At 43.2% G+C, this 23,246-nt stretch overlaps 1 protein-coding gene across 2 annotated transcripts in view; it reads left to right on the top strand.

Annotated features, from left to right (window-relative positions):
- Positions 1–4,567: 4,567 nt before the first annotated feature.
- The window catches only part of GAB2 (GRB2 associated binding protein 2), a 174,223-nt gene continuing 155,544 nt past the window's right edge, over positions 4,568–23,246 (top strand). For both annotated transcript variants that reach the window (XM_082410343.1, XM_082410344.1), the window contains exon 1: positions 4,568–4,844. In XM_082410343.1, coding sequence (XP_082266469.1) covers positions 4,770–4,844 — 75 coding nt within the window. In that variant the 5' untranslated portion in view covers positions 4,568–4,769. The remainder of the gene's footprint in view (positions 4,845–23,246) is intronic.

Genomic DNA, 23,246 nt, shown 5'->3' on the forward strand with positions numbered 1-23,246 from the left:
TGGTCAGCTGTTGTATGAAACCCACTTTGAGTTAGGGAACATGATTCCTCCAGCCTTGCTAGTGTTGGTACAAGGGGTTAAGTGATAGAGCCTGGTAGAATTATCAAAACGAAGCCAGATATCAGATAAACCACAAATGATATTAATTCTTAATCCCAGACAGGAGGGTATCTGGGGAACCTGTATGATAGATTTGGAAACCAAGGGTTAACAAGCGAAACTTCATAGAATTACCTCCAGCTGTTCAGCCCTTCCCATCAGGCTAGTCCCTGCGGTTTAAACACTTCAGCTGCTTATAGGTACCTTCACAGATACTATTATCTGGTGTGGATGATCAAAGAGTTCTAGATGCCCCAGGGGTCCATAGCTCCCACTTGGCATCCTTTAAGGGTTGGTTCTTTCATTCTCAAACATTTACTGAGCATCTATTTTGTGCCTGGCACCATGCTTGGAGGTTCTAGGGATACAAAAATGAGGAAGATGCAGTCCTGTCCTCAAGGAACTCACAGTTCCTTGACAAGGAAACAAATATTTGCAGTACAGTGTGATAACCCAGTTTATATAGGTGCGGTGTGAATCTAAGAATGAACAACTGTGTTGGGGATTGAAGACAGTGAATTTTAGGGAAAGGGGTCTTGACATATGTTCAAGATGTAATTCAAGGTAGGAGTACTCTCTGAAGGAAGTAAGGGGTGATCATGCAAAGTAGGGTTTGGAGTACTAAGGCACTTTCCCAGGGACCTTGACAGTCTTTGTTCTTCCAAGAATATGTTAATTGATTTTGCAGCATGATCTGTGGGTACACTGATATCACCACCTTGTCAGCAGAAATGTCCCAGGAGCCTATCTGCCCCGAAGCAATTAGCACAGGTTCTTATCCTTTACCAAGGAGAAACTGGGGAACGACTTAAACTTTTACTTTAAGAAAGCTTACTTCCAAAATGTCTCCCACTGGATGTAATGTCAAGCAACTCTCAGACAGGGAGGAAACCCAGTTCAGTCTTCAACCACACCCCAAGCCCGTTTCCAGATCTTAGTCCCAACCAGATGCCAAAAGTTGATTTGAGTAGGTGGGAGTAATTTGATTGAGGGAACCAAGTGGGCTCAAAGCACCCAGGGGTTAAAGAGGCTCCCACCACAACATGCCTGAGAGACAAGTGTCCTGCAAGTCACCAGCTGAGGGGGCCCAGCTGGTCGTACTGACCTTGGCAAGCAGCACTCAGCTCTGAAATCAACCTGTCAACTAAATTGAAAGGGAGAAAAGGCAGAAGGGCTAGGACACAAACATTCATCCCCATCCCCAGTCCGATCCCTGACGTCAGGCTTAGCGTGGGCGGTATTAATCAGCCGGCCTGGTGTGCAATTGAGGACAGCTCTCCTTCCAGCCCTTCCAACTCGCTTCTGGGAGCGTGCCACCAGCCATGCACCTGCCACTGGCCACAAACCCTCAACTCCCAGACAGGCACGGATGCAGGCTGTCGCTGACGACACTCAAAGCCACAGTGCACCCTTTAGAACTCAGGCTTTGTAGGGGGGGAGGGGCAGGAGCAAAGCGTGGTGCCCATGCTTTCCTCCCAGGTGTGCATTTCTCTAATCTCTGCAACGCTCCTCCAGAGAAACCCTCCTCGTAAGATGGGTCATTTCCTGGGGATTTAATGAGAATATAGAATTAATGGCCCAAAGCGCTCCTTGCAGCCGGTCATTAATTCCCCCAGGAAATACCGGTGGTCTTTAATCAAAATTGCCTAAATTATAGACTAGTGATGCATGTCCAGGGGAGAGGGGGGGCTGTCGTCCCAACTGGTTCCGATAGATGGCGCCGATCTTCATGTAAATAAACCATTCAAATAATTTGTTTTCCATTTCTCTCCAGTGAAAACCAAGGAGCATTAAAAAACAAAACAAAACAAAAAAACAGCAGGGAGTGGAGAGGACTTAATAAAGGCCCAGAAGCCCAGACAGGAACGTTCTATCCGAAGGCTGTTTCCAGGCCTGGCACGTACCTCAGGCTCAGAAGACTGAGCCACACGGGGGTGCAGCCCGGGACCTCAGCAGCAGTCCCTCCGCCGAAGAGCAGCCTGAGCTGGGTGCTGGCAACTGAGTAATAAAAAAGGTTGGGGGATGGGGGATAGACCAGCAAGAAGAGCCCCTTCCTTTAAACTTTGGGGAAGGAAAGCTGTGTTCAGAGAAGATGTCTGAAGTTGATACTCTGTTGTATTTCAAGGCCCCTCCTGTCATTGGCTTCAAAACATCAAACATGTTTCCACATGAAATTGTAAATAACAATATTGGCGGGGGGCGTCTTTTGCTAAACAAAATAAGACCCTCAAGAGTTTCTGGCCGAGGAGTTCCCTGGTGGTGCAGTGGTTGGGAGTCCACCTGCTACTTCGGGGGAATTGGGTTCGAGCCCTGGTCTGGGAAGATCCCACATGCCGCGGAGCAACTAAGCTCGTGAGCCACAACTACTGAGCCTGCTCTCTAGAGCGCGTGCTCCACAATAAGAAAAGCCACCGCAATTAGAAACCTGCGCACCGCAACGAAGAGTAGCCCCCGCTCGCCGCAACTACAGAAAGCCCGCGTGCAGCAACGAGGACCCAACGCAGCGAAAAATAAATAAATAAATAAACTCTATTCATTAAAAAAAAGAAAAAGTTTCTGGCCGAGTGCAGCCCAACGCCCAACTAACCATTGCTGAACGGTCTCCCAGTCTGTCTTGAATCATATAACTATTAAAAGATACGTAATAGAAGACTACTCTTCTAGGGAAAGATAGGGCCCGTGTATGCCTGACTTGTATCACAAACCTCAGCTGCAAATAAGCCGTGCAGATTTCTCAGACTCTGCAATCCCTGAGACTTGGCACCATGACTCAGAAGTGAATGAAGTCAGATGATTGCTTTATTTTGGTCCGGAGTCACCGCCTCCTGATTGATTTGGCAGGCTTTGAATATTTTGATATTTGTCTCACGGGTTTTAAGGTACTTAAAGCCAGAGATTAAAATGGCCATAATTCTGGTGGTGGCCCTTATATGAGGCTTAAGGATCCCTCAGTTGGAAGGCTAAGAGGCTCTGGTTCCAGCTATAGCCTGACTGTTCTGGTTTTACATGCAATCCAGTAGCACACCGGATAGTGAAGAAAGTCGGTGAAATATTGGGTCCAGGGTTGCTGATCTCTAAACCCTCCCGGGGGCTTAGAAGATCTATGCACATAGTAAAGAATTAGCTTTTACGGACTGATTGAAGTGGTTGAGCTTTCCCCAACCCAGTGAAGATCTGTAAAATGAGAAGGATGTCCAACTGTTTGAAACAACTAGCTTTGCTGCACAGAGATAGGGAAATGAACAAAACAGCCTTAAAGTTGTACGCGGAATGTGAGGTGCTGCTGATTCTACTCATCTGCCCGCAGCGGTTCCCTATTGATACAATGGGTTACTATCCACTTTTCAAAGAAGATGGGGGGAGGACCTCCCTTTTAATGCTGCTTGTAAAAGTACTTTGTGAGTTGAAAAGAGCCCTTACCAAAGGTTTCTGGCGTTTTTTCCCCCTCTATCTACCATGCCGACCGCACTGCTCGATTTGTCAGGTGTGTGCTTCCGCATGCTTTATCTCAGTTAAGTCTCACCACAACACAGTAAGAGAGGCATCTGTATCATGTGAGCCCGAGAGAGTTCTCATAACCTGTGTCAGTAAGTTGGAGCTCTGAGGAATTTTGACCCCAATTTCTTGTTCTACACCACCTTGCCTGCCAATTAACTATGAAATAGTACATTGACTCATTTTTGCTTCCTTGATTCTGCAAATCGTTAAGAATTTTCTTCTACTGAATTGTTTTTCCCAGAGGCAGTGTGGGAGCCAGCTGGACTTTATTTTCTGGTAATAAGAGGACCTTAAATTGCTTTAATGCAGCCATTAAAGCAATTCTCCCACTTTAAATAGCAGATGAGCAGGACCACCCCCAACCCCGATCCACCGCCCAGAATTAGAAAGTTGACTGCATTGCAAAGGCTTTGGGACCTTAGGCTATCTGTAAAATGGGAATAATACTGCCCACCCAATTTGGAGATTTGTGACGACAATCATGTAAGCAAGGAATGTAAAAGTGCCCAGCACGTAGTAGCCTGTTTTCTTCTTTCCGTCTCCCACCAAGGGAGCGAAAGAGTTGCAACTCTTGCTGGGAAGCGGATCACTAATTTCAGCCAGAACCTGACCCACAGAAACCTGAAACTCAGGGAATGGATAGGAAACGGGATCAGCCCTCGGGTCCCTTCCTGACGACCCCTGTGAAAAATCGATTCACGCTCGAGGCCGCGCAGTCCCTTCCCCTCACCCCACCCCCACCAGGGGCGCGGCCGTCTGCCCCGCTAACTGCTTGAGGCATCGGGAAAAAGCCAGACCCTGGGGGCGCGGCCGGCCGCAGGCGTCCTTGCGAACCTCGGTCCTCTGGGGTCCAAAGGCGCGAGGCGCTGTTTGCGTCTTTGAAGGCGGCCCGCCCGGGGGCGCGGCGGGCTGTGGGCGTGGCGAGCGCGCGCCGCCCTTCCTGCCGGGGCGCCCCCACCGCGGCCGGACTGGGAGAGCGCGCGGGTGCGCGCGGGGAGAGCGGGCGCGCGCGAGGCAGCCGGGCCGCGCCGCCTAGTCCTCGCCCCGCGGCCGCCGGCCGCCCCGGCCCCTCCCCTCCCCCGCGAGCTGCGCACCGCCGGCCGGCTGACCCCTCGGCCCGCGCCCGCGCCCTTGTCCGCCGACCCCGCGGCGGGCTCCAGGCGGCCGACAGCATGAGCGGCGGCGGCGACGTAGTGTGCACCGGCTGGCTGAGGAAATCGCCCCCCGAGAAGAAGTTGAGGCGCTATGTGAGTGCGGGCGGGAGCGGGTGCGGCCGCCGAGGGCGCGAGCGGGGGGCGCTCCGCGGCCTGCCGAGGGGCTGGGGGCTCCGGGAGGGACGGCGCCGACGGGGAGGGCGAGCCCCGGGGAAGGGGGGGTGGGTGCGAGGAGCTGCCGGCGGGTCCCGCGGCTCGGGGCTGTGTGAGGCTCCTGCACACCTGTCACAGGTGCGCTGCGAGGGGCGGGGCGGGCCGGCGACCAGGTTGAGGTTGCGGCTTGTTCTCCGCGGGTCGGGCGCGGCGGCGGCGCCTCTCTAGCCAGCCCCCCTGTAAAACTAAATCCAGTATTGAAGTTTGTATTAGATTGTTTTTGGAGACCGAAAGAGTTGATTCCCGGGGCTGGGGGACCATACTAACGCCGAGCGGCTCCAGCCTTCGGGGCTGGGGGTAAAGGGGGGCGTAGGCTGTGGGGCCGCGCAGCCCGCCCCCCACAAAGGGCGAGGCGCCTCACACCCTTTCCCCCTTCCCTTTCTCTGACCGCCCCTCCCGGTGGCCGCCTGCTTCCTTCCAGTCCACAGCCTCTGCATCATGGGCAGCGTCAGCAGCATGTGCAGTCCTTGTATTAAGTGACTCATTTGTTTGTCCCCCTTCTTTCCCTTTATTCCGTGTGCCTCTCACATGCATCCCCCCACCCAACCCCCCCGATGGTGACACTGCAGTTTGGTCTGCTACAACTGGCCCGGGTTTTGTGTTGTGCAGTCCTTGGGGTCTGGGGTCGGGAGAGTTCAAGGTTCTCAGTTGCCAGGTGGTGCTAACCGACAGTGTTTACTGAAATTGCTGGGACAGCCTCTCCTTTCTCAGTGAGAAGCTGGCAACATCGTGGGGAAGGTCGTACAGCCTGGTGTGAGCGGTGAAGAGGTCTGGCTTTTCCCCCCCCCCCCCCCTCCACCAGAAGATGCCTTGCTTGGTGGGGTCAAAGTACAAGATGGTGCCAGTTACTGAGAATTGGCTGAAATCAGTCCTGGGCTATTCGACTGAGTTTGGAAATGGAATTAAGATCCCTAAAAGATGTCCCGGTCTCCCATCCTCTCCTCTTCCCTTCCTATGAAATGCCCTTGTTAAACTGACTCTCGGTGCTGGACTCCCTGGGATCATTCCCACAGCATGGAAGTGAGCTGTTGCCTTCCAGCTGCAGTGCATCAAGGGAGCTCTGAATAGACCCTGCCCTCTGTCAGCTGCACCAGTGGCTGTCCATGGGGGGAGAGGCAAAAGCTTACCAGTTTCCTGTCTTGGCTCCCCAGATCAGAACCAAGGGACTTCTGGCCTCTGGATTGAGGAAGTGACATTCTGTTTTTCAAAGGAAGTGTGGTTGGGAGTGCAAGTGAGTGTGTATGTAAATGAAGTCAGGCTCTTATTTAGATCATTTGCTGGGGGGTGGGGGGAACCTCAGGATTTAGCACATGACTTTTTAAAGTGGACATAGATTTTAAATATAGTAGGGATGATACAATGAAGTGTTCATCTCAGTTTTAAAGCTCGTTTTCAGAGACGTCCATGTAGCCAAAGAACTATAATTGTTAAGAAAGAAGCTTTTCTCCTCTTGAGGGCCATATCAGTTCATTAGGAAAGGTGAATTTTTATATTAGGTTAATATAAAACTATTAATGTTAGTAATGCTATTAATGTTTTTACAACTATAAAGCAAAAACAAAAATCTCTGGCCCCAAAGAGCTTCTGAAGACTATCAATAAAAGTGTAATACCATTCCATACCACCTACTGGAATAAAGTATCCAGTAAAAATGTGACTCTTAATTGTCAAGTTAAAACACTACCCTAAACAACCTTGAAACTTTGTTTTGAAACAGTTTGCAAACACATTGACACTGTATCTACATTGACAGATGACTACTTCAACTCTATCACCCAGACTCTCTTTATGATCCACTTCTTGGGTATTTTTGTTCCCAGGCAACTTTAGCTCAAAATAAACGGGTTCAGAGGCTTTGGGGTCAACCACCTTTTTCTCTCATTTGAAGTACTTGACAGCCTATAGTCATAAGATGACCTCAGCCTTTTCCCATCTCCCTCGCAGCTCCAGCCCGTAAGACCAAACTAGTAACAGCTTTTCTTAGACTAGGGTGTGATGTGTTCCATTGGTATGAATGGAAGTCTCCCCTACTGTGGAAGTTCACTTCCCTTAGTTGAAACTGAGCTGGTTTGTGTAACCCTAAACTCTTGGGGAACAGTCTTCCCATACATCTTCTTTTCTTTGAGGGTTTTGAGAATTTCTGTTTTAAGTTAGAACCTCTGTCAGCTCCCTCTGTTCGTTAGAGGCCCAAGTTCACTAGAACCAAACTAGGAAATTTCCTAGCCCCATTGCTAAATACACACCCCCAAACTGCTGCTTATTCTGGTATATATAATAGCCATGTGGTATGACAGATTGATAAATCTTCATTATAAGAATGTATCAAGAATCTGAAACAACGGGAAAAGAAGTTTATGAAATCTATTACAACTATTTAAAAAATTTTTTTAAAAAACCTACTTCTTTTTTATCAATAATTTGGGGAGGAGGTAGGTGTAGGAGTAAAAAAAAATAATAATAACTTAAAGAAGCTATGGCAAATGTTACCAGGGTTAGCTTTGGGGATTTCTTCATCGATGTCTTTTCTAATTTATTAATTATAAGTGTAAAAGGTCTATTTAGTATTTGCTGTGTGCCCTGGAGGAATTACAAAAAAAATGACCTCTGGAAAATGGTGAGTGTTGCCTCTGGGGCATCACTGTATGATTGCAGTGGGAGGCTGGCAGAAGGAACAGCCCTCCCATCATGCTGCAATGTGCATGTATATATGTGTGCATGCGCGCATGTGCACAGGTGTGAACACACACGTATACATGTAGATAAAGCTGAAACCAGATCTTCTTGAGGAAAAAAATACTTTGTGACACACACTGCCCTGTAATTTTCTAGTATTTTCAGAGTTAAAACATTTAGGGGTAAAGATTGGCGGCAGCACTGCCCCCTAGTGGCTAATTTGGAGAAAGTTGTGTGTTGATTCTAAAGAACAATGGAATTAAGAAAACTTTATTTGTTGAATAAGCTCATTTATTAAATATATGTGTCCCAGGCAGTGGATTAGATTCTGGGAGTAAAGGTTAATCCATCCCTTCAGTCTTAGCGGATGACATTGCCTTCTTCTTCACAAAGAAGATTGAAGCTATTAGGGAGTAGCTGTCAGCACATACTGTGACCAAATTTCCAAATTTACCTGTATCCACATGGTTCCTTATCTTTTTCTGACTTCTCAGAGTAGAAGTGCTATTTCTAACTGATTATCATTTTAATAGCCATCTGTTGAGCATTTACCTGTGCCAAGCACTGTGCTTAGACCATTCATCTCTTAATTTAATCATTTCAGCCATAAGAAAAAGGAAGCAACTTGCCCAACATCACCTAGCTTTGTCCCAAAGCCTGAGCTTTTTTTAAAATTTAACTTTATTTTCGGGTAATTGTAGAAGCTATGTAGTTGTAAAAATACTGAAGAGATAACCCATGTACCCTTTACCCAGTTTCTCCTAATGGTAACTTCTTGCAAAATTATAGTACAATGAGATAATCAATATATTGACAGTGATACAGTCAAGATATAGGACATTTCCATCAGCACATGATCCCTTATGTTGCCCTTTTATGGTCACATCCTCTACCATCCCACACCCACCACATCCTTAACCCGTGATAATCACTAATCTCTTCTCCATTTTAATATATTATTATTTCAAGAGTGTTATGTAAATCATTCATACAATACATAACTTTTTGGGGTTGGCTTTTTTCATCCAGCATATTTCTCTGGAGATTCATCCAAGTTCTTGTATGTATCACTCGTTCATTCTTTATTATTGCTGAGCAATGTTCCACAGTATGGATGTACTACAGTTCATTTGTTTAACTGTTTACCCATTGGTTTTAATTTACATTTCCCTATGACCAATGATGTTGAATATCTTTTCATATGATTATTTGCCATCTGTATATTCTCTTTGGTCAAATGTCTCTCTTCAAGTCTTTAGTCCATTTTCTATTTGGATTGTTTGCTTTTTTTTACTGTTGAGTTTTGAGGGTTCTCTATATGCTCAAGATACCAGTCCTCATCAAATACGTAGTTTGCAAATATTTTCTCCTGGTCTGAAGCTTGTCTTTTCATCCACTTAACAAGGTCTTTCCAGAGCAAAAGGTTTTGATTTGGATAAAGTCCATTTTACCAATTTTACATTTTATATGTTGTATTATTTTGGTCAAATGTAGGAACTCTTTGCCTAGCCCAGTTGCAGAGATTTTCTCCGTGTTTTTCCTCCCAAATATTTTATGGTTTCATATTTTTCATTTAAGTCCATGATCTGTTTTAAGTTGATTTTTGTATAAGATGTGAAACTTAGATTGAGGTTTTACTTTATTCATTGGTAGTAGTAGTAGTACTTGGCAATGGATGCCTGATTGCTCCAACACCGTTTGTCAACCAGGCTGTGCTGCCTTCATTGAATTGCTTGTGCACCTTTGTCATAAAGCAGTTGGGCAATTTGTGTGGGCCTACTTCTGGGTTCTCTGTACTGATGCATCGTCCCATGTGTCTGTCCCTCTGCAATACCACATACTCTTGATAACTCTAGCTTTTTGATGAGTCTTCAAATCTGGTAGACTGACTCCTCCGCTTTATTCTTGATCAGATTATTCTTAAATTTTCCTGAAAGGTAAATTTGAAAAGTCAGCACATCAGAAAATTTGAACAATATTAAAGTATAAATAAAAATTACCTGAAATCCTATTATCCTTGAATTTTTCTTTAAACTTGTCTTCTCGACAGAGAATGTGAATGTAACAAATATAATTTAGTTCAGTAATTTATCAAGCAGCCATTATGTGCCAAGCACTCAAATTCTGGGACTACAAAGAAGAAAAAGAAAGGGTTCCTTGAGAGATGGCCCTAACTAGAAGTAAGCCAAGAGAAGAAAGGTTTCCAGCCAGAAAGACCACTGACAGAGGAGGCCAGGTGGCAAGGGCCTGAAGAGTGTGTGCAGGACACTAAAAACAGTTTGGTGTTGCTGGACCGTCAGCAGGATGATGGAAGTAGTGGGCTATGAGACTGGAGAGGTAGGCAAGAGAGAACATGCAGGCTGGTAAGAAGAGTGGACAAGTTAAAATGGTCAACAGTGCACGAAAAGGTGCTCAGCATCAGCAGTCATTAGGGAAACGCAAATCAAAACCATAATGAGTTATCACTTCACACCTGTTAGAATGGCTGTCCTCAGAAAGACAAGAGATAACAAGTGTTGGCAAGGATGTAGAGAAAAGGGAACCCTTGTTGCACTGTTGGTGGGAATGCAGATTGTTGCAGCCACTATGGAAAACGGTATGGAGGGTCCTCAAAAAACTAAAAATAGAACTGTCACATGATCCAACAATTCCACTTCTGAGTATATATCCAAAGGAAGTGAACATAGGGTATTGAAGAAATATCTACACCACAGCGTTCGTTGCAGCATTATTCACACTAGCCAAGATAAGGAAACAACCCAAGTGTCTATGAATGGATGAATGGATAAAGAAGATGTGAAAAAATATATATATACACACACATATACATACATACATACATACACACACAATGCAATAATATTCAGCCATGAGAGAGAAGGAAATTCTGCCATTTGCAGCAACCTGAATGGACCCTGAGGGCATTATGCTGAGTGAAATAAATCAGAGAAAGACAAATATTGCATGATATCACTTACGTGGGGAATCTAAAAAAGCCAAACTTAAAGAAATAGTAGAAGAGTGGCTACCAGAGGCTAGGGGATGGGAAAATTGAAGAGATGTTAATCAAAGGGTACAAACTTCCAATTAGAAGATGAATAACTTCTAGAGATCTAATGCGCAGCATTGTAATTTTAGTTACTGTATTGTACACTTGAAAATTGCTAAAAGAGTAGATCTTAAATGTTCTCACCACAAAAGAGAATTATGTGATGTGAATGGGAGTATTAGCTAAAGCTACTGTGATAATCATATGAATGTATATGAATGTAGCAAATCGACATGTTGTACACCTTAAACTTACACAATGTTATATGTCAATTATTTCTCAATAAAGCTGGGGAGAAAAATGAACAGGGGAGAAGGAGGTCTTCAGAAACTAGAGTGAATTGAAGATTTGTTTCTAGACCATCCTAAGCAGCCAGGGCTTTATACCAACATATTTGAGTAAACAAATGCTCTTTCTGGTCCCAATTCCTGGGACAGATAGCCATATGGAAATTCCTTTTAGCAGCTTTCTGTTCTGTGGTCCTAATCACTGGATTGATTCTTCGATTGTGTTCACAACATCAAAGAGACTGCTCTGTTCCAGGGCAAGTCTCCTGAGCATCTTGTCACTAGCTTTGGGTCAGAATTTCTCATTTGGAAGCAACCCTTATGTCTATCAGCAGATGAATGGATAAATAAAATATGGATGTACATGCAATGGAATATTGTTCATCCTTAAAAAAGAAGGAAATTTTTATACGTGGACTTACTACAAAATGGATGAACCTCCCTGACATTATGCTAAGTAAAGTAAGCCAATCGCAGAAAGAAAAACATTGTGTGATTCCACTTCAGTGAAGTACCTAGAGGAATCAAATTCATAGAGACTTGCCAGGAACTGGGAGGAGGGAAGAATAGGGAGCTGTTGTTTAATGGGTACAGAGTTTGGGTTTTGCAAGATGAAAGGTTCTTGAGATGGATGTTGGTGATGGTAGCACAACAATGTGAATATTTAATGCCACTGAATGATACACTTTAAAATGGTTAAGATGGTAGATTTTATGTTATATGTATTTTTCCACACGTTAAAAAGAAGAAATGCCTCATTTGTTAGTACTTGGCCCTGCTAATACTTTAGTCCAAGAGAAAACACAGGATGGAATTGCCACAGCCTTGAATGATAATGGAATGTACAGCTACCCCTCCCCCAGCTTTATGCTTGCTTCTTTTTTTTTTTAAATTAATTAATTAATTTATTTATTTTTGGCTGTGTTGGGTCTTCGTTTCTGTGCGAGGGCTTTCTCCAGTTGCGGCAAGCAGGGGCCACTCTTCATCACGGTGCGCGGGCCTCTCACTATCGCGGCCTCTCTTGCTGCGGAGCACAGGCTCCAGACGCTCAGGCTCAGTAGTTGTGGCTCACGGGCCTAGTTGCTCCGCGGCATGTGGGATCTTCCCGGACCAGGGCTCGAACCCATGTCCCCTGCATTGGCAGGCGGATTCTCAACTACTGCGCCACCAGGGAAGCCCTATGCTTGCTTCTTTTTATTTATCTACCAGTTGTCAAAATAGTGAGTGGATTCCTTAGTAGCTTTCAAAGTGATCTATTAAGGTATTTGGGGGTAGCATTATGAGCTCACACATTTATACACATTTGATGTGTTCGAACCTGTTCTGGTTGTTGTCCTTATTGATGCTCAGATTGTACTCTTGAGCCAGTGGGAGGCTATTCAAGTTGGCTTCTGAGTCCTTTTGACATAACCTTACTAGTAGGTTTGTTATCTGATACGCCAGTTTGTTATCTGATACGACAAGATGTTCCAGGCCTATCTTGTACGTTTCTGATCCATACTTGGAATTAGCCATTTGCTCGAAGAGTTCTTTTCTTTTATTAAAAATGGTATCTAGACACCACATAGGCTTTAACGGGTGCTCATTGCTTTTGGGTTGGTCACACACACTCAGTTTCAAATATTATCAAGATTTCATCACAGTGGCTTCATCTATCCCTTTTACTGTTTCTTTGCTGAAATATCTTAAAGCAAATTCTAGACATGTACATAAGTCTTATAAACATGTGTGTGAAAACAAAGAAAAAAAAAACAAAAATGCAAAAGACAAGAAAGAAAAAAAAAAAGTCTGTGAATATACCATACCTTCTGTTCACATTTCCCCTGGTTAGACATTTATGTTACTTCTGATTATTCACATTTCTGTTTTAAAGGTGGAACATCTTCTGAGAGTTTCCCCCCAGCAGATAAGCCACAGCATTTAGGTATCATTAACTATCACCGCAGTACACTTTGAAGATTTTCTTGGATAGGCAATCATATCTTTCCTTAGCCTGCCTTGGAAAAACATACCAGTTGGAGGTTTGCTGGCTTGCAAGAGCAAGGGAAAGGGCTAAGGTTTATAAGTAGAGAGGTTAACATTCTTGTGAGGACTATAGGAATGAATCTGTTGTTTTGATCTTCTGATATAATTTTCTAGAGGCAAAAATGGGTGTAGTCTAGATAGACGTATAATTTTTTGCACACCAACAGAGGCTACAGTATGTTGAGTTTAATTCCCATTAGAAGTCTAAAGATACTATCATTGATGAATAGTGAGTCTACAGTGTACGTGGTATTCCCCTCTGAGTTTACAATCTTGTTGGGGAAGCAGCTTGAATTATAATGGCAGACAATATAAATGGCAAAGACCAGTGCTGTAGGAGCCTAGGAGAGATTGGTCTAGGGTGGTCAGTGATTCCAGTGTCACAAGACCTATGTTTAGATTTTTCTTGCTGGGGAATCTGCCATTTTACCTTTCTGCACCCATTTTCTCCTGCATTCTTAGCACTTAGTTCACGTGTCACCTTGTGGCAGCCTTTCCTGCCCTATCTTCCCCATCAAAATGAGTTATGAAACCCTTTCTCCACGCTCCTGTCATTATGCCTTAGTACCATTGACTAACTGTTGATTTATGCTGTGCTTCCCCCAGAATGGTAGCTTCTGGAGTGCACCATGTCCTTTGTTCATCCTTGTAGCCCTGGTTCCTAAAACCTAGTTATTGGTTGACTAGGACTTTATATGCTTTTAAGTCTGAACAAATATTTCTTTAGGATTGGTTACATTTCTTTGGAGAAGAAAGAGCTTGAGCTAGAATTGGATTGAAAATGTGATTTTTTTTTTTCTTTTAGCAGCAGGTTTTGGAAACTTTGATGGGATAGGCTATTAAAATTGAATTTTTGGGTAATATTTAAATTTCACTCTTATAATAAAGTTATTATAAATATAGAATATTATCAAAAAGCAAATAGCAACATTAATAAAAAAACACCTATAATACTCCTACTACAGCATATACATTGTTAACATTTTAGTGTATTTCCTAGTCTCTTCTTTTCTGTGTCTACATGTGCTTTGTATATTTTATAAAATCAGAGTGAGACTGTACCACCTTTTGTATGCTTTAAGTTATATAGTATTGAAAATATTTCCCTGTGTCACAGTCTTCTAAGACATGGCTTTTAATGGTTGCTTAAGCATAATGGGACATAACACAGAACTTCTCAAGTATGTGTAATATAAGGACACTTTAAACAAATATTTTTACATGTTCTTGATGTTGAATTAAATTATCTTTATTATTATGTTTCCCAAATGTCTATAAACAAGAACTATGAGGTATAAATGTATACTTATAGCCCTTCTACAATTATAAAACCAAAACAAATTTTCAAATTAACTTCAGAACCAATATAATTTACATTAACAACACTGGATATTTTGCTGAAACTAAATTATTGCTTAAAATGTAGATATGGCCCTTATTCTTTTTTATTTTGGCCGCATTGGGTCTTTGTGGGCTTTCTCTAGTTGCGGCAAGCGGGGGCTACTCTTTATTGCGGTGAGCAGGCTTCTTATTGCGGTGGCTTCTCTTGTTGCAGAGCACGGGCTCTGGGCGCGCGGGCTTCAGTAGTTGCGGCACACGGGCTCAGTAGTTGTGGCTCGTGGGCTCTAGAGTTCAGGCTGAGTAGTTGTGGCACACGGGCTTAGTTGCTCCGCGGCATGTGAGATCTTCCCAGACCAGGGATTGAACCTATGTCCCCTGCGTTGGCAGGCAAATTCTTAACCACTGCACCACCAGGGAAGTTCTGGCCCTTATTTTTATGGAAGCTCTCTGTTCTGTGTGCCATGCTTTTCTTTGTTTGACCTATAATGAAACTTTGGTTTGTATAGCAAGCCATTTGGCTTTTAATTGGTATGACCACATTATTTATATACAGTCACCTCTGTCCTTCTTTCTCATTAGTCACTAGCCTATGAAATTTAAAGAACTTAATACTTAACATCAATAAGATTATAAATGCAAATGCTGGTAATCAAGAAGCATCTTTCACTTGTAAGATGATTATTCGCATGATCGAGACTATATTTACATATTTTAAGATCACCCTTGAGATAAAAATTCAATATTGAAAAATATTTTGAAGTGGATTTGCAGATCCCTGGGGATGACATGTCTTTGGGCCCCATTTGAAAAATCCTGGTGTGACTGTAAAATGCATGGGCTCTGAGGTGGGCTCTGGGTTGGAATCCAAACTAAGCCTTCCCTGTGCTCTGTGGGTTTGAGCAAGTTTCTTAACCTTTCAGAGCTTTCATTTCCTAATCTGTGAAGTGTAGATAATGGTAACTTTAATCAATTAATTGAATAATTTTAACTCAGAGCGGTGCAAACATGAATGCTTTTTTCCCCTCTAGTCAGAATTCCCAACTGTGCTTTGTCAAAATCTTCCTTTCCTCTAGGGAACAGATGCCTTGATGATGCCTAGGGCAGAGTCCACAGGCTTCTGGTGACTCTGGGTTATTGAAAGTGCACCATTGTAAAATTTCACTATTATCTAATTGAAAGCTTTTCCTACTCCCATTGCTGACCAGACTTGTGGCTCTGGGGGTGTGAAGTGGGAAAAGGTAGATTTGTTTTACCTTTCCGCTCCTCTTCCCTGTTCCTCACCTCAGAGAGTTTGGGGGTGGGAGGACAGTCTGTCTTGGGTATTTCTTCCCTGCTCCCTTCTAGGTCCCAGAGGTTGGTGTGTAGGGATGGGCAAGAGGAAGAGAGACAGGGATAAGTGTCTCTTACCTGGCTGCTCTTGGGTCCTCCCTGATGACATTTACTGGTTGCCTGACCAGCGCCGCCTGTGTGCAGTCCCCATGATTGTGAGTTCCTTAGAGGATAGGCTTTCTCACCGTGTGCTCTCCAGACCTGGAGAGGAAACTGGTATTATGTTCTTTCAACCTCTTTTAGGCCAACCCCTCCCCTTCTTGTTTCCCCACAGCTGGGGCCCACTTGCCCAATGGACGGCCCTCTCGGGTGGGCACCTGGCAAGAGGGCTTAAGGCCATCAATTTCCGTGGGACTTCTTGACCAAGGGGACTCATGTCCATGCCAAACAGAGGGGGAGCGGCGCTGCCCCTTCTCACTCCATTTCTCCTTCCCCTGTCCAGAACGGTCCAGGGCAGATGTGTAATTCAGCTGCCTGAGCACATATTCACTGAGCATTATGATTTTTAAAAATTCTTGTCCCAATTCTTTTTTTGTGGCACCCCTGAACTCAGTAACTGATTGACTTAGAGGAGCCCACTGCGGGGGTAGGGAGAGTACCACCCCAAAATACAGCACGACCCACTAGGTCAAAGGGTCCAAGGTTCCCCCTCCCCATCTCTACTCTTCTTTTGTGGGCTGTGGAGGGGGAGGGGCAGTGCAGGGGCACAAATGGGGGCTGGGTTAAAAGGATTCATACTATAGCTTCTTAATACATCCTTGAATTAGCCCAGCCTCAGTTACTGACTGCTCTCTACTTTGTGGGGAACTCATCTCCTCTCTGTTTTTAGCTATGGGTTCTATTTGCCAATCTGGTGCAACTGGAAGAGTCACTACTTTATAAATTGCTGTGGTATTAAATATGATAATGCCAGGCACATTGTAAGCACTCTATGAACGGTAACTGTTACAGTTATTGAAGTGCCAAGTTTATTTGACTCTTCTGTTGTTAGACATTTAGGTAGTTTACTCTTTTCCACTATTTTAAATAATGCTGTGATGATCTTTATAGCAAAGACTTTTATCCTTAGGACAAATTGCTATAAATGGAATTTCTAATTCAAAGAGTGCAGTTATTTGCATGGTTTTTGTTACATCATACCAAATTGCCGCTCAGAAAGGATAGAATTTTGCTTTCCCTGATTCTCCTTTGATACCTGATTCTTCTTTAATAATAGATTGTATAATTTTTGAAAATACTTGATAATTTGACAGGTGAAAAATAGTCCCTGATTTTAATTTGGATTTATTTGATTGCTACTGGTTTGAATACATTTTCATATATTAAAGACTCGTATTTTTTTTAACAAGTTGCTTGTTCAGATGATGGGTCCTTTTTGATATAACTAGGAAGATTGAGTAGCTTTAGGTATGAAAAAAAAGGGAGCTTGGAATAACTTGAGCAGGGAATCTCCAGCAGTAGAGAGGGAAAAAAATGACCACATCTGACCAGACGTTCCTCTTATTTATCAGTTGCCTTCTGAGACCTTTTAGCTCCGATTCCATAGATTTCCCCTGTGCAGACTTCTCATCTTAATTTGGTTTCAGGGCCTACCTCAGATGTCATCTACTTTGTGCCACTTCCTGGTTTCCTCCTGAAGGACATGTCTCTTCCCACATCATCCCACCATACCTCCATACAGCTCTTAGGACGTTGCTGTTTGACTGTGTTTTTAGATCTCTCCCCTTAATTACACAGGCTCCTCAAAGGCAGCGATTTTTCTTTTTTTGACCTCTAGTGTTTGGCACAAAGGCACTCAAGCAGGAAGTAAGGTGATGAGTAAGAATCATCCTTTTTCTCTGGTAGCTCACAGTTTATCAGAGAAAATGGACATCTAAACTTACTAAATATAATGGAGAGTGTTCTGCTATGCTAGAGGTTGTGGATAATGTTACAGGGGAGTGGAATAGAGGAATTTCACTTAAAGTGGGGCCGTATCAGAGAAAGCTACAGTGAGAATGACAGTGGAGCTGGGCTTTGAAGAATGAGGAGGAGTTCATCAAGCAGGTCGGAGAAGAACATTTCAAGTAATGAGAATAGCTTATCGAAGGTCTAAAGATACAGGCACATGAATGTCAAGCGAAAGTATATGGATGGGAAAGGATGAAGAATGAGGTTCAAGTGGCCCCCTCTGTTCTCCCCAAGACCCCATCTTCATTACCTTTACTCACCACGATCCCTTTGCTTTGTCTGGAATATCTCCCCCCGTCTCCTCGGATCCTATCAATCATTCTGCAAAGTTACTGAATACTTATTATACACCATGCACCAAGGAAAATAGACAGAAATGGGTTCATGGACAACTTTGAATGGCATCATGGGAATGTTAGCCCCATGCTGAAAATCTACACAAGAGAGTGGTGTCTTACCCAGATACTTTTTGGACTGCTAAGATTCCAAATAACTAAAACATTTTCTATTATAGCAACTGTAGATAAAATAGATATTCTTAGCAATCAAAAGAGTATTATAATTTCTTTAGTTCCCCATGATGACAGTTTCTCTCAAACCAGGCTTAGGCAATCGAAGAAAATAGAGCTTCATATCTTTTTATATAACTGATCTTCTTTTCTGTCAGTTCACATCTGTTGTTCCAGTTTCTTTTCCTTCATGATAAATCTTTGGACATGATAAGGCATGCCCAAAGCATAGTGGCATAAAACAACCACTTTATTTTGCTCACAGATAGTATGGGTCAAAAATTCAGACAGGGCATGGCAGGGACTTGTTTCTTCTCCCAGATGTCTGGGACCTCAGCTGGGAAGACTTGGATGGCACAGCATCCCTCACTGCTGGGAACTGGAATCATCTGAAAGTGTCTTCACTCACATAACTGTCAACAGGGTTGGGATCACTCAAAGACTCCATTCAGCTGGGGCTGTTGACCAAGAGTGTCTGAAAGTGGCCTCTACATGCAGCCTGGGCTTCCTCCCAACATGGCAGCCTCCAAGTAATCAGACTTCTTACAGGGTGGCTCGGGGCTCCAAGAGTGAGGGTCTTAGTGGCCAAGGTGGCAACTACATGGCCTTTTTAGTGACCTCATCTTAGAAGTCACGCAGTGTTGCTTTTGCCATATCTAGTGGTCAGAGGAGTCTCAGGCCCACTCAGATTGAAGGAAAGGGAACATCGATGCCCAACTTCTTGGCAGATGGAATGTCAAAGAATTTGTGGCCGTTTTTTAAAACTGCCATAATAAGATTTTAATTTTTCAGCATAAACAGTCTCCTTTGAATCTTTTCAAAGTTCAACTTCCTAATCAGAGCCCTTTGAGTAAACACTTCATTCTTCAGAGTTCTGCCCACTTCCCTTTCTAAACCCCCAAATCTTATTCCATCAGGGCAGGGATTTTGTTTGCATCACTTATCTCCAAGTCCTCACCAACCCAGAACAGTGTCTGGCAAATAGTTGATGCTTAATACCTGTTACTGACTGCTTCATGAGAATGCTTACTGTGTCTTTGTATGAGTTCGAGAGAAGAGGATGTCTGTGTGGTGTCCTCTGCTTCATTGTCTAGTTTGGAATGTATCCTGGAGTTGTAACTAGTTAGTCCTGTCTGTCCTTTGGGGGTGATGTGCAGGAACCCACTATGGAGGTTGTGGTGCTAGACATTTGTCTCAAAGTCCCTGTGCACTGAGACCTCTTTGCTCCAACCACAGACCTCTGCTGGTCCACCAGTCTCTTAGCAACTTCTAGATGCCCTGAGTGCCAGGCAGGCTTTAGGGAGGGAGCACTGGCTCAGGCTTTAGGGAGAGAGCACTGCTGCCCCAAGCTCATCCTTCTGGCTGTCTCCTGCTGCTACATCCGAGCCCTTGCTCCGATACATATATTGACACAGAGCTGAAGATTGAACTTCAGTAGCCTGAAGGCCACCCCCATGTTCTGTATGGGAAATGGGAGTCTCAGGATTTCTGCAGTTCCATTGCTCCCTAAGTTGAACTGGTTTTGGTGACAAGGAGGAATGTGTATGTGGGGAGGGGGTGTGTGAATGAGGACTGTATCTTTGTTTACCAGTTCTACTCCCTTCCTTCCCCATAAGGCCAGAGCGCATGGGCTTCTCTTTTACTTCCCCTTCCATGGCTGGGGCTTCTCCTATATCACATCCTCCTTTCCAACTCAAACTTAGCTGCAAATAAGGAGGCACTTTATAGATGGAGCACGTGACGAGAAACTGCTCTGTCAACAAGGGAACACAAATTAGGAAGCATTTCAAAAATATTGTAACAGTCACTCTCCATTACATTGAGGCACAAGTAAAATGACCTTAACTAGTTATGGACCAGCCGCCTTCCACCAGACCACATTTTCACAACACCAGTACCATAATGGGAGTCTGGAGAGTCTGAGGAAGGTGTGAGTGCATTGTCAGGACTCTTAAGTGCTGCCCGGTCCTTGTTGCTGACTTTAAAAAGTGAATCCTTGAGTGTCAATTTTCTCTTCAGTAAAATGGGGATATGCTAACCGTCTTCTGATTGGCAGCTACTACAGGTTCAGCATGATTGTTAAGTGAATGCTTAGATGATTTCCATGGAAACCAGTTTCCCATCTCATTCACGCTGAAGTTTCCTAACACTGTTTCCAAAAGACCTGGGGTGCTTCAGAAAATATAGATGCCAGCCTGGTCTGGTCTAAATGAATCAGAACCTCTGAGGGATGGGGCCCAGGGATTTGTGTTAAAAAGTTAATTCATGTGACTTTGTGCACCCCCTGATTAAAAACCTCTGCCAAAAAAAGACTAGAGATACAATATTGTAGTGTTCTGGGGGTAAGTCTTCTTATGAGACTGTCTAAGGCTTCTGTTTAAGTTGGACTTGACCAGGTGAGAAATCACTTATTTACAGCTTGCTGTTGTGGGCTCCAAAGTATAGCCTTGCCAAGCCTGGTTTCTATTCCAAACCCTTTGTAAACCAAGGGGACAGAGGCAAAGTGCCTCCTTATTTGCATGAGTGTCCCTATCAGGGTTTTCTATTAACTGGACTTATGGTTGGTGAGCTTTGAGCCAGTAAGTGCTATGCTCTTTTGTTACTGCACTTGGTGTGCCTGGTGTTAATGTAAACTGTCTGTCTAAAGCTGCCTGATCCTAAACTGATGCATTTGTGTGTTGGTGGATACAAAGGGATCTATATTATCCTGAAGAGAACAAAGCAGCATTATCTTTTCCTTGTAGGAAGTTATTGTGCAACAAATGCCTAAAATGTCTCCTGGGTACAGGGACCTCTGCTAGGCACAGTGAGGGATAAGTATTATAACGAGGAGTCATGTGAAGCTGATGATATTGGTAACCCATGGGGATTTGGGTGGGAGGGATGGTCAAAGGGGCTTCGACTTTATAATCTCTCAATTCTTTTCTTTTTTACTTTATTAAGATATAATTCACATACCATACAATTTGCCATTTTACAGTGTACAATTCAGTGTTTTGAGTATAATTCACACAGTTGTACATCACCACTGCCTAATTCCAGAACAATCTCACCCCAAAAGGAAACTCCATACCCATCAAGTAGCCATTCTCCATTCCCTTCTCCCCAAAGCTCATGGCAACCACCCTTGCTTTCTGCCTCTATGGATTTGCCTGTTGTGGATGTTTCATATAAATGGAATCATATACTACGTGACCTTTTATGTCCACCTTCTTTCACTGAACATAATGATCTCCAGGTTCATCCATGCTGTAGCATTTACGTACTTCATTCCTTTTTGTCTGAATAATATTCCATTGTGTGAATATATCCCATTTTGTTTAACAAGTTTAATGTGATTGTTAAAATGAATGCTTGGGTGATTTGTATGGAAACCAGTTTCCCATCCCATTCTTTCTAAAGGACCCAGTGGAATTGTTAGGTCATATGGTAACTCTGTGTTTAACTTTTTAAGGAGCTGCCAAATGGTTTGTCTCAACTTTTTTATAAAAAGAATATATTCATACTATTTTTGTAGTTATGAACCAATTTTTAAATTACTTTTAAAATAGAACAGAAAGTATTACAGAGGACGCAAAGAAGAGTGTATATCCAGTTCTGATTGTATTCTCTGGAATTCACCAAGTTCTGTTGCTTCTTATTTTTCGATAAAGTCACAGAATCAAAACAGTAGAAGAGCTACTTCCCTTCTATCAGAGTCTCTAAAAGAAAAGATGGAGAAGAACGTGGACTCGTTCTTCACGTCAATCTCAAATGTTTCCCCCACAGTAAAATGTGATCTTCCCTGTTCATGTCAGAGCATGTTGACTGAACCTCTTTCCTAGCACTTAACACATTGTGCCAAGGAGCAAGTCATGTATATATATATATATATATATATATATATATACCTCTCTCCTAGATGACGAGGCCCTAGACAGCAAAGAAAGACCAAGTCTTGGGCTCCTATTTGTACCACCTGTACAGCATATGCTTAATGTATGCCCATTAAATATTGACTTGAATTATATTAACATCCTTAGACTTTTCAACTTGATATTAAGAGGAAAATTCTTTTCTGACCAAGATCCCTAGTTCACTTCTCTGTTATGTGGAGTTTCTCATTCTTCTGTTTCCACCCAAAGAAATGTGGTTTAAGGCAAGGTAAGAGTTAACTTTTTTTTTTTTTTTAACAAAACAACAATAAGCAGGACTAGTTGTGGGAGTAGGATTATTGTGTTACTTATTATGAAGCTATGTTCTCTAAGCATGTCCATAGCTGTGAGGTCAGAAGGTTGGTAGAGAGCATTTGAGTGAAGATTAGAGAAATTATTTTCTAAGAATATATTGTGAGCCATATACACACACACGTATACATACATACACATATATAGGTATATATAGAAAAAATATACATGGATATTCCTATTCACAAATAGATTTGTCTGTTCATATGTATATGGGATACTGTTCTGAGCACTTCGTGTATATTATCTCATTTAATCTTCACAGCAGCCCTAAGAGGTAGGCACTTTTATTTTCTCTATTTTTGGGTAAGGAACTGAGGAATAGGGAATTTAGGAAATTTGCTAAGTTTTCTCCATTAGAAAAGAAAGGAAACAGATTTTTGACCCCAAGTAATCTGGCCTCTCTATATAGAATAAGCACATGTTTTTGTGGAACAAATCTGAGTTTGGATCCTGGCTCTACTGTTTAATAAGAATATGACCTTGGACAAGTTATCTAATCTCTCTGAGCCTCCTTTCTACAAGGGGTAGTTGGCATATTGGGAGTAAAGTTCTTCATTCCATTTTAATTCCCTCTGCTACTTCCTTGTGGGTATGTCTTTGGTAACATTACACAACGTGACAATGGCAGGATATGAGAGTGATGGCAGATTTCAACTGAAATTTTTTGGAGTTTTGTTGTGTAACAGGTAAGCTACTCAGCATGTCCTTTTCTGGCCATGATGACAACGTCACTTTCTAAACTCACTGAGAGACCACTGTTACTCTGGACTTAATTCTGACCCGGTGGGAAATATTTTGGTAATATGAACTTCGTGAGCGCTTGGGAATGTGATGGTCAATTTAGTTTGCTATCAGTGAAGAGAGAATATTGTACCCCAGACTTTAGGAAT

The sequence above is a fragment of the Balaenoptera physalus genome (genome assembly GCF_965194825.1).
Source record: "Balaenoptera physalus genome assembly, chromosome: 10".
NCBI lineage: Eukaryota > Metazoa > Chordata > Mammalia > Artiodactyla > Balaenopteridae > Balaenoptera > Balaenoptera physalus.